Here is a 14,434-nt window from a genome sequence, read left to right as displayed (position 1 = left end):
TTAGGATATTCCAGAGTTGACTGTTTTTTAATCCAAATTTTTACTAAATTGATCATTTTTTTTAAGATCACATTAACATTTTTCATATCTTTCCTCTTTTTTATTCATATTGGCACAGTTCCTTGAAATAGTTGGTAAGGTTACTTTATTAAGGACTACTTTGCTTAAAAGTCAGTAAACCAAGGGAACATTCATATCCTTAAAAAAATTCAAATGTCAGTTTAGGTACTACTTGCAAGGCAACATCAGAAGTTCAAAGATACCTACTTGGAATTCATAAGCAAGCCAAAGATTGTGGCTCTAGTCAAAGATGAGACAAAGAGATAATAAGAGAGAACTACAAGGCTTTCAATGTTGTCATGTTCAGAAAAGGTTGCTTCATAGAACAACTAGCATTTGACACAAATTCTTAAGGAATCGTGGGTGACTGTTCAACAGGGTTAGGGAAGAATGACTGGGATGAAAAAGGGCCCTCTGGGTAATGACTGTTGACTTCTGGTGACAAACTCAATATTATTTTAGCTACCCTGGTGTTGTAAAGGGGCACCAATGCACTTCCTCCACCATCTCTGGTTTTGTAAGCAGTCAGTTCCATTCATCAGGGCAGAGACTGTTCTCATTTTGACATGTCTGTTAATGCCCAATAGGTTAAAAATATACCCAAAATAATAATATATTACCTTCAATTTTCAGGTATATGAAATCAGGAGGAGGCAGCAAATCTTAATGGTTAAGAGCTTAGATACTGGAACACCAAACTGCCTAGTCCCAGTCCTGGCTCTCTCCCTTACCATCTGTGTGACTACTTCATGCTTGTTTCCTCATCTGGAAAAATAGGGATGATATGATAATAATAGTACTTCCCTCATAGCTTGTTGTATGAAATAGTTTCATTAACTGACCTATATTTGTAAAGCCCTTAGAACAGCTTCTGACATAGAAAAAGCAGTATATAAATGTTTTAAATAAAATAAATAGGCATATTAAATCAAGCTGAGGGTACTACTTCTCTTGAAATCTTTCTCTATTATGCCTTTTCTGGGATTGAATGTCCCCGTGTCATCTGATTGACATCTGGCACAAACCTCAAGACCTCGATGCTCTAATTCCCTTCTTTTATGGCACATTTCAGTATCCTTGATTTTAGCAAAGAGCCCTATTCAGGCTGGTTGCATATAAACCAGATTCAATGGGTGGTAGTTTTCACTAGCTTTATATTCTAATTTTCAGGTTTGATGCATATAAAAGGCTTCTATGTCCAAACAAATGTGGTGGATCACATTGACTTCTCTAGGCAAAAGTGCCCTCTTATTCTGCAGAAGTTAAGGGAGGGGTTTGGAGTTGACGCTAGAATCCTTGGTGGTACAAATGGCTGCTCACCAAAAAGTTGGAGTTTCAGATCCACCCAGATGCACCTCAGAAGAAAGGCATGACTATCTGCTTCTGAAAAATCAGCCATTGCAAACACGATGGAGCACAGTTCTACTATGACATGCATGGGGCCACAATGAGTGAGAATTGTCTTTATGAAAATTGGTTTGGTTTTTAGATTGGGCCCTCTGTTTGCATCCTGGTGTTGCCACTTACCAGTTGTGTGGCATAGGGGAAGATAATCCCCAGACCTCTGTTTTTAGTAGAGGTTTCTACCTTGCAGACTTGTTTCCTCATCTTGAGTCTTTCTGGGGTTCTGTGGTATAAACTGGGTTGCTTCTACCCATCCACTGCATTTCCATATGAGATGGCAGAAAATAGAAAAGGGAATATACAGATAAAAGATTTTTCTACTTCCTTCAAAGCCTGTAGTATGTTTCTTGCTGCCTCTAAATATATTTGTTTTCCTCCTTAAAAAAATTTATTGTGGTGAAACACAGACACACACACACAAAACAAAAAGTTTGCCATTTTAATCATTTTTAAGTGTACAATTCAGTGATATTAATTACATTCAACACATTGTGCTACCATTTCAACTGTCTATTTACAGAAATTTTACATTACTCAAACAGAAAATCAGTATCCCTTTGGCAGTATCTCCCATTCTTTCCTTCTCCAGCCCCTGGTAACAACTAATAAACTTTGGTCTCTATGCATTTGTTTAATCTAGGTATTTCATGGAAGTGGGATCATACAGTATTTGTGTGTGTGTGTGTGTGTGTGTGTCTTATTTCACTCATCATGTTTTCAAGGTTCATCTATGGTGGAGTATGTATCAGAACTTAATCTATCTTTATGGCTGAATAATATTCCATTGTATGTATTACAGACCACATTTTGTCTATCCATTTTTCTGTGGATGGACATTTGCGTCGTTTCACCTTTTGTCTGTTGTGAATAATGCTCCAATGAGCATTGGTTTACATGTACCTAATTAATTTTTTTCTAAATTTTATTTATTTTAGTTGTTGAGAATATACACAGCAAAACATACAGCAACTCAACAGTTCCTACATGTACAATTTAATGACATTGACTACATTGTTCCAGTTATGCAGGCATTCTCACCCTCTTTTCTGAGTTGTTCCTCCCTCCTTAACCCAAACTCACTTTCCCTAAGGTTGCTATCTAGTCTTTAGGGTTGCTGCTGTCAATTTGATCTCATATAGATAGTTCGTAAGAAAGCATAATGCTCAAGGCTGATATTTACCACTAGGTAAGCTAAACTATTATTCAGTTTTAGGAAGATGATGGGCTATTTGTGGGTTTAAGGTTTAAAGAGTATCTAAAGTCAGTAGTTTCAGGGGTTCATCTACCTTCCATGGCTCCAGAAACTCTAGAATCTATGAGAATTAAAATTCTGTTCTACAGTTTTCCCTTTTTGATCAGGATTCTTTTATGGAATCTTTGATTAAAATATTCAGTTTGGTAGCCAGGCACCATCCAATTCTTCTGGTCTTATGGCTAAAGGGGCAGTTGTTCATGGAGGCAATTAACCATTTCTTAAATTACATTTAAAAAACCTAATTGTATTATTTTTCCTGTTGTAAGAATTCTTCTCAGATTCTAGAAATAGGTTAAAGATTATTCTTTTTCTGTGATTATGTGAACCTTTATTTAGCTCTCTTTTAATAGATATTTTAGTGAAAGGTTGAGAGAGGTTATATTAGGGGTTGGTAACTAGACACCATTTGAAACTAACTCATCTAAAACTCTACAGATAAAGACTTTTTGCCTATTGCAGAATGCTTGAGAATATTACTTCCTGTAGACATTTATGGAAATAAACTCTGCCTTGTAAATATTCATCATGAGTTGTTAGTCAAATGATGGAGACACTGGTGTTCCTGTAATGGAACCTATAAAATGTAGATACATAGTGATGGTAGGAATTCCAGTAACCGCTACCCCAAGTTTTTATTATACATAAATACTGTCTTATCACTGCTTACTTACAAAAGAGTCTAAGAGCTGAAACAGCAGTTGTAAATCATATAATCTGGTAGTTGCAAATACAGTTGCCTCTCTGGTGGTGTAGTGTCTAAGGCATTTGACTGGTAACCAGAAGGCTGGCGTTTGAAACCCATCAGCCACTACTCACAAGGAAGACTAGACAATCTACTTCCATAGAGATGCCTCAGAAACCCAAGGAAGGTTTGCTATGAGTTGGAACCTACTCGATGGCAGTGAGTTTGTTTTTTTTTTTTTTTTGCAAAGGGCTAGAAAAGTAATGCAAATGAATGAAGTAGGTAAGCTTCATACTATACAGAGAGTTGAGAGGGACTAAGGAGAAGTGGCAATCTACTGCTGTAGTGATACCGCCTCGGAAACCCAAGGGAGGGGTTGCTATGAGTCGGGGCCGACTTGACGCATCTAACAACAACAACAACAACAACAAGGAGAAGTGGAGCTTACTTATACCACCAAATTTTTGGACCCAAAGTATGCTAAAAACCTGTAGTTGCTGTTGTTAGTTGCAATTGAGTCTGCTCTAATTCATGTGATCTTATGTATAACAGAATTAAATGTTTCCCAGTCTTCCACCATCTTTATGATCTTTGAGATATGTGAGTCAAATATGGCTATTGTGTAGAGCCTTCTGACCTGCGGGGATTCATCATCTAGCACTATAGAGGGCAGTATTCTGTTGTGATCTATAAGGTTTTCATTGGCTAATTTTCAGAAGTGGGTCACCAGTTTGCTCTTCCTTGTCTGTCTTAGTCTGACACCTCTACTGAAACCTGTTTACTACTGGTGACCCTGCTGGTATTTGAAATACTGGAGGTATAGCCTCCAGCATTATGTTCCTGTTGTTGTTGTTATGTGCCATCGAGTTGGACTCAACTCATAGAGACCCCTCCTTGGGTTTTCAAGGCAGTATCACTATGGAAGTAGATTGCCCAACCTTCCTTCAGAGGAGTGGCTGGTGGGTCTGAACCGCCAGCCTTCTGGTTAACGGTCAAATGCCTTAGGCATTACTCTGCATTATAGAAACATCCAAACCACCACAGTATGACAAACTGACAGGTAGTGGAATATAATCTCACTGTTCCATTATAGAAATGAAACTGAGGTCAAGGAATGTTAGTAGATTTGCCAAAGTTGAAAGAATCTATATGTCTTAACCAGAACCAGCTACATAATTTGCAGTTCCCAATGCAAAGTAAAATTGTTGGGCCCCTTGTTCAAAAATTACGAAGAATTTCAAGACAGGGACAGCAGAGCATTAAACTGAGTGTGGGACACTGTGTGACTGCACAGATTGTATGTCCGTAAAGCCAGCCCTGCTCTTAACTTCTGGTCTATTTGTATATCCAGAAACAAAGTAACACAGACACTGTCCAGCAGCAGCCACTGAAGAAAAAACTTGATCAAATAAATGGAATTAAAATAAAGTCCTTGACCTTGATACTTTGGTGAGTCAGCTGTCCTTTAATACCAGAGGGCTTTTTCATGAGGTTCTATAATCATTGCTTTTCTTTATTATTTAGAAGCCCGTTGAATTATTACTGCTTCTATCCGTTTTTATTGTTCCTTCAAAAATTCAAGTATAAGGAATTATTAGTCAAAGATTTTCACCCTGAAGTTCAAATCTCTTTTGTAAATGTTAGTTCTGACTAAGATTTCCAGTGTGATATCAGGGTCAGCCAACCCAGGAATGAATCTACCTGTGAAACTCTGGGGGACAATTGTGTCTGCTGTTGGCTTTTACACAACTTTCAGAGGCCCCTGGACCTTTATGCTTTTCCTCCTACTTGCGTTTATCTGTCATTTTCTTCCAGAAAATTTTGTATGTAACTCAGGTAATCTCCTAAAACCACCTTCTTTTTTTTACCTTATTTGAAATTTGCAGGGACGTGGGAGCTCTGGTGGCCTAGTGCCTAAGGGATTTGACAGCTAACCAGAAGGCTGGTATTCAAACCCACCAGCCACTCCTCGAAAGGAAGGTTGGGCAATCTACTTCCGTAGTGATACTACCTTGGAAACCCAAGGAAGGGTCGCTATGAGTTGGATCTGACTTGATGGCAGTGAGTTTTTGGTTTTTTGGTGTAGGCACCAAAAGCAATTTGCCTCTTGATGGACTCAAGTTGACTAGTCTCTTTCTCCTTTGTGATCATTTATAACTTATTACCCACAACACCATGAGTAACTTAGCCTTGGGAATGCTATTTGGTGAAATCTAGCTAGCTTGTAAAGGCATACACAAAGTACAAGAAATAAAATTGGAAATACTGTACTAGGAAAAGAGTTTGTTTGTTTTGGTAGTAACCTTATATTTTAAAAGATTTAAAATATTTCAATTATTAAAATCTGAAAGAGAACTTATAATTTTTTTTCTCATTTTTTAAAAAAGTGAAAGTCTAATAGCTAAACCCACCGTTTGGAAAAGTTTAAGGCTGTCATTTACACTTGTATGGAAGATAGAGGACTTAGATTCTTTATTCCTTTCTTTAACATCTGCAAAGATGTTGATGAATATTTTTTAAAAGATGGAGAAAAGTGCTTACATTAGTTAATGACATTGAGGCTTAAGGACTTCTGGTGGTGCAGTGGTTAAAGCATTCAACTGCTAACCAAAAGGTCAGAAGTTTGAACCCACCAGTTGGTCTATGGGAGAAAGATAGGCAGTTTGCTTTAGCAAAGATTTAGAGCCTTGGAAACCCCATGGGGTAGTTCTGCTTTGTCCTCTACTGTTGCGTGTGATTTGGAATTGACTCCTGGCAGTGGGTTTTTAGTTTGATATCAGAAGTATCTTTAAAACAAATATAAACTGCAGTTTAGTAAATGTATTTATTTAATATCTGAAACAGACAAAAAATTCAAAACTATGTTGTGTGTTCATCATACCCTTGTAGTGATTAGTAAGAGGGAATTAACCTGCTAGGGAAAGAGAGGAGAAATGGGCAAATATAGTAACTAGGCAAAAGAAAATTTAGGTTATGAATAGAATTGTTAATATTTAAAATATTTGTAATACTTTACATTTATATACCCATGCACGTCAGTATATAAATATATGTTTAGTTAATACTGAAATTGCTCATTAAATGTAATGACTAGTGGGGATGTCAATCTAGCAGGCTTTTTTTTCTCTCCCATGTTTCATAAAATGTTGTGAAATATAGAAACTGAATGTCATAGAATTTTATTTCTAACTTTCTACAGGTGGAGATTTTCATTTTTCCTTTATATATTTACCTACGGAGTCCGGTTCCTGAAAAAGGTAAGATCTGTCAAGTTACTTTATATAATTCTTATATAACCGTAAACCTATATTCCATTTTTTGTGTTTGTGACAGTAGTAATATTTTTAACAACCATAACCAGCTTTGGAAGAATTATGTGAGCATTTTTATTTGACTTACAAAAATATTTGCGGTTTATTCCTTATAGTAAATAATTTTTTAGGCATATACTAAAAAGGTTTTGAAAACAATTTGTTTTTCAAGTAAACGATGTTGCTAAGTCAGTTGTCAGCTAGTTGGTTATTTATTACTTATGGGCATTAGGAGCCATATGAAATCCAACTGAAGGATTTAAAAGAATTATTTATTTATTTATTTTTAATTTAATTCTTTAAAAGAATTTAAATAGAGGTTTTGTATCAAACAACTTGCAAACTCAGTTCATGCAATGTGTGTTATTACCACAGTATCCACCAGCAGGAATACTGTTGGAGTGTCTTGCATAGTTATTAAGAGAGCAATACCAACTACAGGAAGTTCAGTTTATTTCACAGATTCTATTTCCTCCTGCTGCTGCTTTGCTATATCCTGCATGTACTAGGGCAAGTGTATCTATGAAAGTAATTCTTTGTGCCTGCTGTAGTCTTTTTTCTGAGTATTTCATTGCTTAGTGCTACTCAAAACCAGTTAGGCTGCTTCAGTTCAAGACTCATGAAGAATTATAATCTGAAAGTCAGGCACATACCAGCAATAGTAATGATGTGGCAGAAAATGGGAAATTATTTTAAAAATTATACTATAAACCTCTAATGTGATATACATATTGTCTTTATTAAAAATATCTTTCCTAAATAGAGTATTGTGCACATTTTATTAGTAAATTTTCTTAAATATTGAATTAAATTTCAAATACCTTTTTATTTTTAAAGTCTGAGTTATCTGACAATATCTGCCTGTGGCAAATTCTATTATAAAGATTTGTTTCCCAATATCATACTTTCCTAAAGGAAACTTTATTTTCCTTCCCTTTGGTAATGCCACTTATTTATTTATTTTCTACTTAAGAAGACCATATGGCCTTAAAGATAATTTGAATAGATTTAAAAGGATAAGCTTCACTTTGTAGGCTTTCAAAGTATGAAGAAATTCTCAACTAGGGTAAATAAACCTGGTGGAAACTGCTTTTTGATTCTTGTTATTTTTTGTTTTAAAATGTACTTATCTAGAAAAAAAATTGAAAGCCTATCTGTAGAATTTTTATGCTTACAACTTTTATACCTTGGAAAAGGGAATAGATTTGGATGAAGTTTCAGCTGATGATGGGAGAATTCAATCCATGGGCTTCCAAGGCATAGGTATGTCAAGTTCCTAACTGAGACCAAGGATTGGAATTCTTGCCTGGCTCCATTGGTGAAGGGCTTTGATGGAGAACAAGGGAAGGTAGTGAGACCCAGGCCGCTTTTGTGCCCTTTCCTATAGATTGGCAGGTTATGGTCCCCTTTAGCTCTTGTACTGCAAGTCTGGTCGTCTCTCATCAGAATAAGAAACACTTTGACTGGGTTCAGATTCACCCTGTCCCTAAACAAACTGAATAGAATGAGAATAGTTTTCATCCAGTCCTCAAAGGTTCTGTGTAAGGCAGTAAGAGGGCATGTCAATAGAATGTTTGTTTGCTTGGAAATTGTCTTCAACTGTATGTACCAGGTGTATACCAGTTCCCTTCCAACTGCCTATGGTTATAGAAAATGTTTTCTAAAAATGAAAGAAAGTGAAAAAATTAGAAATTGCCCTTCTTCTTGAATGAATTTGTATTTAAGGTGTTTTCTTGAAGCTGACTTAGTTTTGGATGAGCTATATGATTTAGTCTTAGTCATAAAGTGATACAGGAATGTTAGTCAATGAGAAAAAAACATAGAATCCATGTGACCGCAATAGCTTTGGAGGACTTTATAAGCCATCTTGTGGAACTCTTTTATTTCACAGATGAGCAAGCAGAAATCCAAAGCAGGTAGGGGACATTCCAAAGGTTACACCATTAGTTTATTAAAGACAACCTGAAATGCAGCACACTGCTGTCTCTTGCCCCAGTGTTTTCTCCACTTTACCAGCCTGCCCTAATGTCAGCATGATCTCCACATGGTTTCCTTTGGTTAAGTTAGCAACTTCTCCTAACCAAGTAGTTGTTTCTATCTATAGAACATTAACTATACAGCCTCGGAAACCCAAGGAGGGGTCGCTATGAGTTGGTCTGACTCAAAAGCACATAACAACAACAACATAATGGATATTATAGTAAGTTCTATAATGGATATAGAATATTAACTACTTACTATAATGCTAATGTTCTATAAATAGAAGCAACTACCTGGTTAGAACAAGTTGCTAACTTAACCAAAGAAGAAAGCCATTGGGAAATCATGCTGACGTTAGGTCAGGCTGGTAAAGTGGAGAAAGCACTGGAGTAAGAGACTGGTGGTGTAGTGCCTAAGGCATTTGACTGCTAACCAGAAGGCTGGTGGTACAAACCCACCAGCCACTCCACGGAAGGAAGACTGGGCAATCTACTTCCATAGAGATACCACCTTGGAAACCCAAGGAAAGGTTGCTCTGAGTCAGAACCGACTTGACAGCAATGAGTTTGGTTTGATTTTTTGGAACACCTATCAAACCAAACTCACTGCCACTGAGTCAGTTCCAATTCATAGTGATCCTCATTGGGTTTCCAAGGCAGTAAATCTTTACAGAAGTAGATTGCCTCATCTTCCTTCCTTGAAGAAGCTGGTGGGTTTGAACCTCCAACCTTCTGGTTAGCAGTCAAATACCTTAGGCACAGAGCCACCAGTGCTCCTTCATAGCCCCTATACCTGTGGTTATAATCCTATCTGGGAATGGGTTTCCTTTGTTACGTTAATGAAGCATTATCAGTCAAGGGTGTGTCTCAAATCATTCCCTTCTAAAATCTAAAACAGCAGCTTAAGCAACCAAGCACAAATGGAAGGGAAGATACATTCCATGTGATCGCTAAGGAACCTAGGAATAGAAGAAACTGGAAAAGAGAAAAGGAACTTCCTCAGTCAGACCAGACAGATAGAGTGAGCTTTCCGTTAGGGCCGGTACCCAGAATTCAGATTTCTATTCTAAACTGTGAGAAAATAAGTTTCTGTTAGTTAAAGCCACCCACTTGTGGTATTTGGACTGTGATGGCGCTAAATAGCTTAAGAAAATGCCTGTCTGAAGATTGACACATTAACCATGACAGTGGACTCAAATATACCAGTGCTCATGAAGAGGACACAGGACTAAGCAATATTTCTTTCTGTGAAATGTAAAATTGCCATTTCCTGGAGCCAATTCAACAGCAAGTAACAATAGCAAAACCTGAGAGAGAGAAAAAAATTATTGAGGCAACATCAGAAATAATCAAAGCTATGTAATTCAATTTTTCAGAATACCTTAAATGTTTTAAAATAAGATATACATAATTCAATTTATGCACTATAAATCTGTCTTTGCTTTCAGATTTTTCCAAAAAGTATAGAAATAATTCCCATAAAACACCAGAATGACAGACCAATTTCAAGAGGTGAAAAGCTACAGATGCTCCTTCCTCCAAGCATTGAACATAAGGATTATAGCATGGACTGTTAGAAAAATGCCTGGGCAACCTGCTCTGTCTGCTTATCATCTGCCTTTAGGTCAACCAAACCTGATAAAACTCATCTTCTAGAGTAAAGTAAGCAACTTAAGTACCTTCCTACCCTGAAATTCTGTGATTCAGTTAAAGAGATACCGGTACCTACTCTGTGCAAAGCACCACGTAGCCACAAGAATGGATATAGAATCTTTAAAAATAATAAACAAGTAAAATAATTTTTTAAATCACAGAATTCTAGATGTAAAAGTTATCATGCATTCCATCTAAACATTTCATTTTATAGATGCGTGTATGAGGCATTAATTTCTAGTTTAGGAATAGCTTTAGTGTTCTCTGCCATATTGAAATGCATTCAGACTGAATACTTGAAGCTTATTAAATGCCATTAACTTTTCCAATTTGAACTGATTTAATCTCATAGGAGAATGAAACATACATTTCACTGGGTCATTTCATCAAGTCATTATAGATTTTCAGTGTGTAAGTATGATAAATTTGAGCGTACTCAGTTTAAAAATACTGTTTGTCTTTAGAAATAAAACAGTTAAGAGTTTTTTAAATGCATAACACTCATTATGTCAATAAACATTTGTGCAGTCCATAAGTCCAGGTACTCAGAGAAGCAGAGCCAAGAAGAGATCAAATGTACAAGAAATTAATTAGGGGAAATACCTGTGAAAGAAAATAGGGAGGGAGCAGTCTCCCAGAGGTAGGCTGGGAGAGTCTTTAGACCACAATGTAAGTCTAACACTGAGTACCAGAGAGAGAGGGAAGGAAGGAAGATTGAAGCTCTTACTCTGCTGTGCTTTTCTAAGGAAAATTTAGTAAGGCCATCATGGACTCCTAGAGCCCACAGCTGCCTGTCAGAGGAGACCCAACATCTGAATGGGCTACCTTCTAATGAGCTTCTGTTGAGCTCAGACGTGGGCTAGCAACAGCCTATGGGCAGCATAGTCCTGGTATAATCAGAGCACACAACAGTTGAGACCATGGTCATTTATACCCCCAACAGTGGAAGAGCTGAGAGATACATTGCCCTAGCACCAAGTAGAATTAGTTTTATAAATATTCCTGATATCAGATAGATCTTGGCTGAAAACAGAATATCAGAAAAATGTTTACCCATGTTTTATTGACTATGCAAAGATATTCCGTTGTGTAGATGATGACAAATTATAGATAACATTGGGAAGAATGAGAATTCCAGAATAGTTAATTGAGCTCATGAGGAACCTGTACATAGACCAAGAGGCATTCGCTCAAGCAGAACAAGGGTATACTGCATGGTTTCAAATCAGGGAAGATGTGTGTCAGTGTTACATCATTTCACCAGATTTATTCAATCTGGTATGCTGAGCAAATAGCCCAAGAAGCTGGACTATATGAGAAGCACATGGCATGAAGTATAGAGGAGGACTTATTAACAACCTGTGATATGCAAGTGACTCAACCTTGCTTGCTAAAAGTGAAGAAGACTTGACACACTTACTTGTAAAGATCAAAGACTATAGCCTTCTCTATGGATTATAGCCTTCTGTATGGATTACCCGTTGGCATAAAGAAAACAGAATTCCTCACAATTGGACCAATAAGCAACATCATGATAAATGGATTTCAAAAGATTGAAATGGTCAAGGATTTCCTTTTAACTTGGATCCACAATCAATAGCCATGGAACCAGCAGCCAAAAAATCAAATGATGTATATTACATTGGGCAAATCTGCTGCAAAACACCTGTTTAAAATATTAAAAAGCAAAGATGTTACCTTGAGGACTAAGATGCACCTGACCCAGGCCATAGTATTTTCAGTTGCCTCATAATGCATGTAAAAGCTGAACAATAAATAAAGAAGAGTTGAAGAACTGATACATTTGAATTATAGTATTGGTGAAGAATATTGAATATACCATGGACTACCAGAAGAATGCACAAATCTATCTTGCAAGAAGTGCATCTGGAATGTTCCTTACAAGTGAGGATGATGAGACTTCATCTCATGTACTTTGGACATATTATCAGAGGGGACCACTTCCTAGAGAAAGACATGCTTGGTAAAGTAGAGGGTCAGCAAAAAAGAGGAACACCTTCAATGGGATGAATTGATACAGTGGCTGCAACAAGGGGCTCAAACATGGCAATGATTATGTGGATGGTAAAGGACCAAGCAATATTTCATTCTGTTGTATATAGGGTTCCTATGAGTCAGAACTGATTTGACAGCACCTAACAACAATGACAACTTTAATTCAGCTTTTATTTTCATTTGTATATGAAAGTTTGTATTGGATGGAATTTTTTGGGTATTTTTTTCATTTCTTTGATTTATTAATTTTTAGTGTAGTGTCACAGGAAGACAATTTAGATACATGTTCAAATGGGATTTAGGTAAATATTTTTCTTATAATCTACATAACAGGGTAATTTATTTTAAACCTTTGACCATAAAATACATTTTATATCACAACCCCATTTAGCATACATGCATGCATGTAATTAAAATAAGTGTTATTCAAGATACACATATACAACCTTTTAATAAGTTAGGGTAACATCAAGGGACAAAACCATACCAGTTATTTTAAGAAGGTATATAATACATTGAATCATTAGCCAAAACTGAAAGAGCCATACAGGCAGCTTTATTCACACTAATCGAGCTGCTGACTATTTGCTCCCAATCTGCAATGAGATTAGGAACTTGCACAAAAATGTAAATTGCTTAGTTCATCAAGAAAGTCTACCCATGGAAAAAAAAAACTGTCAGCTGAACTGAACAGCGTGCTTAATGATATAATTTACATTCTTGTGCAAATTCCTTATGTCCTCATGGACCAGGAACAAACATTTTAAGGACAGGAGCTAATCTGCAGATCACACTTGGATAAACACTGCACTGAGGTGCATGGAGGTAGTAATAGCAGGAAGGAGCTACCATACTGAGCACCAGGGAACAAAAGAAGGAGGTGGAATTATCAGAATCCAGAAGCTTGGAGGAGGAGCCATGGAGTTGGACCAGATCTCTGAGAAGGGAATGCTGACCAGCTGGTGTCTCTGAGAGTGTATGAGGAAGCTGTTTCTTGGAATGTGGAAAACAAAACTGAAAACTGGAAGGAATTACTGCTGCTGGGATGAAGATGTGTTTCTGGGAGATGCTGATAAGAACAAGAAACAAAACAGAAAGGAGCAAGTCCCATCTTCTTCCTTTAACCCTTCAGCTTCCCTCTAGTTCTTCCTAGAGGCCAAATGCAAGATATAACCAGCTCCTTAGAGCAGCAGAAGTATAGTTTGCAGAGTTATAGCTCTGAAGCTAAGAGAAAACATATTAATAACAAGACAAGCCTTACCATATGTGCTGCAAAATGGGACATTCTATGATAATTTTTACTCTAATGTGTTACATTTAAAAAATATAATACAAATTGTCACCTATGATGTTGAGTTCATGACTAATGACTGCATACAAAGAGTACCTTGCTAGACTGAGCACTTTGCCCATTCCTTTAGATATCTGAACCTGGCCTGAACTAAGATGTTGCCTTTTATTAATTATGTGGTGGGCTTTTCAAAGTTCACCAGCAAACAAAGCCACAGTGATACCTGATACCATGCTTCAGCATGTTTCATTTTGCTTATTGGTTAACTTGGAATCTTTCTGAAGTGGAAATAGTAGTGTCATCCTTTTGCGTGTTTGATAGTGAAAATAAAGTTTGCCCAGCCAATAGAATGGGTGGAACCCCAGAAATTATGGCTGTTAGTCACCCTTTAGGCTGGCACTGAATTTACTCAGAAGTCAGGAAGGGATAGGAAAGAAGGACAAATGGAAAACAACAAACACGGGGAGAAAGTGGGAAGAGTGCTATTACACTGTGGGGTTTGCAATCAATGTCAGGAATCAAACTGTGTAAGAATTGTTGAATGAAAAACCAATTTACTCTGTAACTTTCACCGAAATCAAAACAAAAAATTTAAAAATAGTAGCAAAATAATATATATGTAAAGTTATTTATTGCAATTAAAAAATATATACCATATGAATTGAACATTTACCTCAAGTAGATACACTCCTTGGAGAAAACAATCATGGGAGAAAGAAGGGCTGCTTATGCACAGGGAGACAGCTCAGGGGGCAGGAGTGTATGGAGGGATGGACACTGGGA

The 14,434-nt window shown here is 36.9% G+C and overlaps 1 protein-coding gene across 1 annotated transcript in view; it reads left to right on the top strand.

The window, feature by feature from the left end:
* The window catches only part of CERS6 (ceramide synthase 6), a 449,112-nt gene that overhangs the window by 230,194 nt on the left and 204,484 nt on the right, over positions 1 to 14,434 (top strand). Inside the window, exon 4 of the mRNA XM_007946770.2 lies at positions 6,601 to 6,658. Coding sequence (XP_007944961.1) covers positions 6,601 to 6,658 — 58 coding nt within the window. The remainder of the gene's footprint in view (positions 1 to 6,600; positions 6,659 to 14,434) is intronic.

Source organism: Orycteropus afer, unplaced genomic scaffold, assembly GCF_000298275.1.
Source record: "Orycteropus afer afer isolate SDZICR_OR568_19922 unplaced genomic scaffold, OryAfe1.0 scaffold00001, whole genome shotgun sequence".
In the NCBI taxonomy this organism is placed as follows: domain Eukaryota; kingdom Metazoa; phylum Chordata; class Mammalia; order Tubulidentata; family Orycteropodidae; genus Orycteropus; species Orycteropus afer.
Note: the sequence above shows the minus strand (reverse complement) of the source record. Positions and strands in the feature narration are given on the sequence as shown.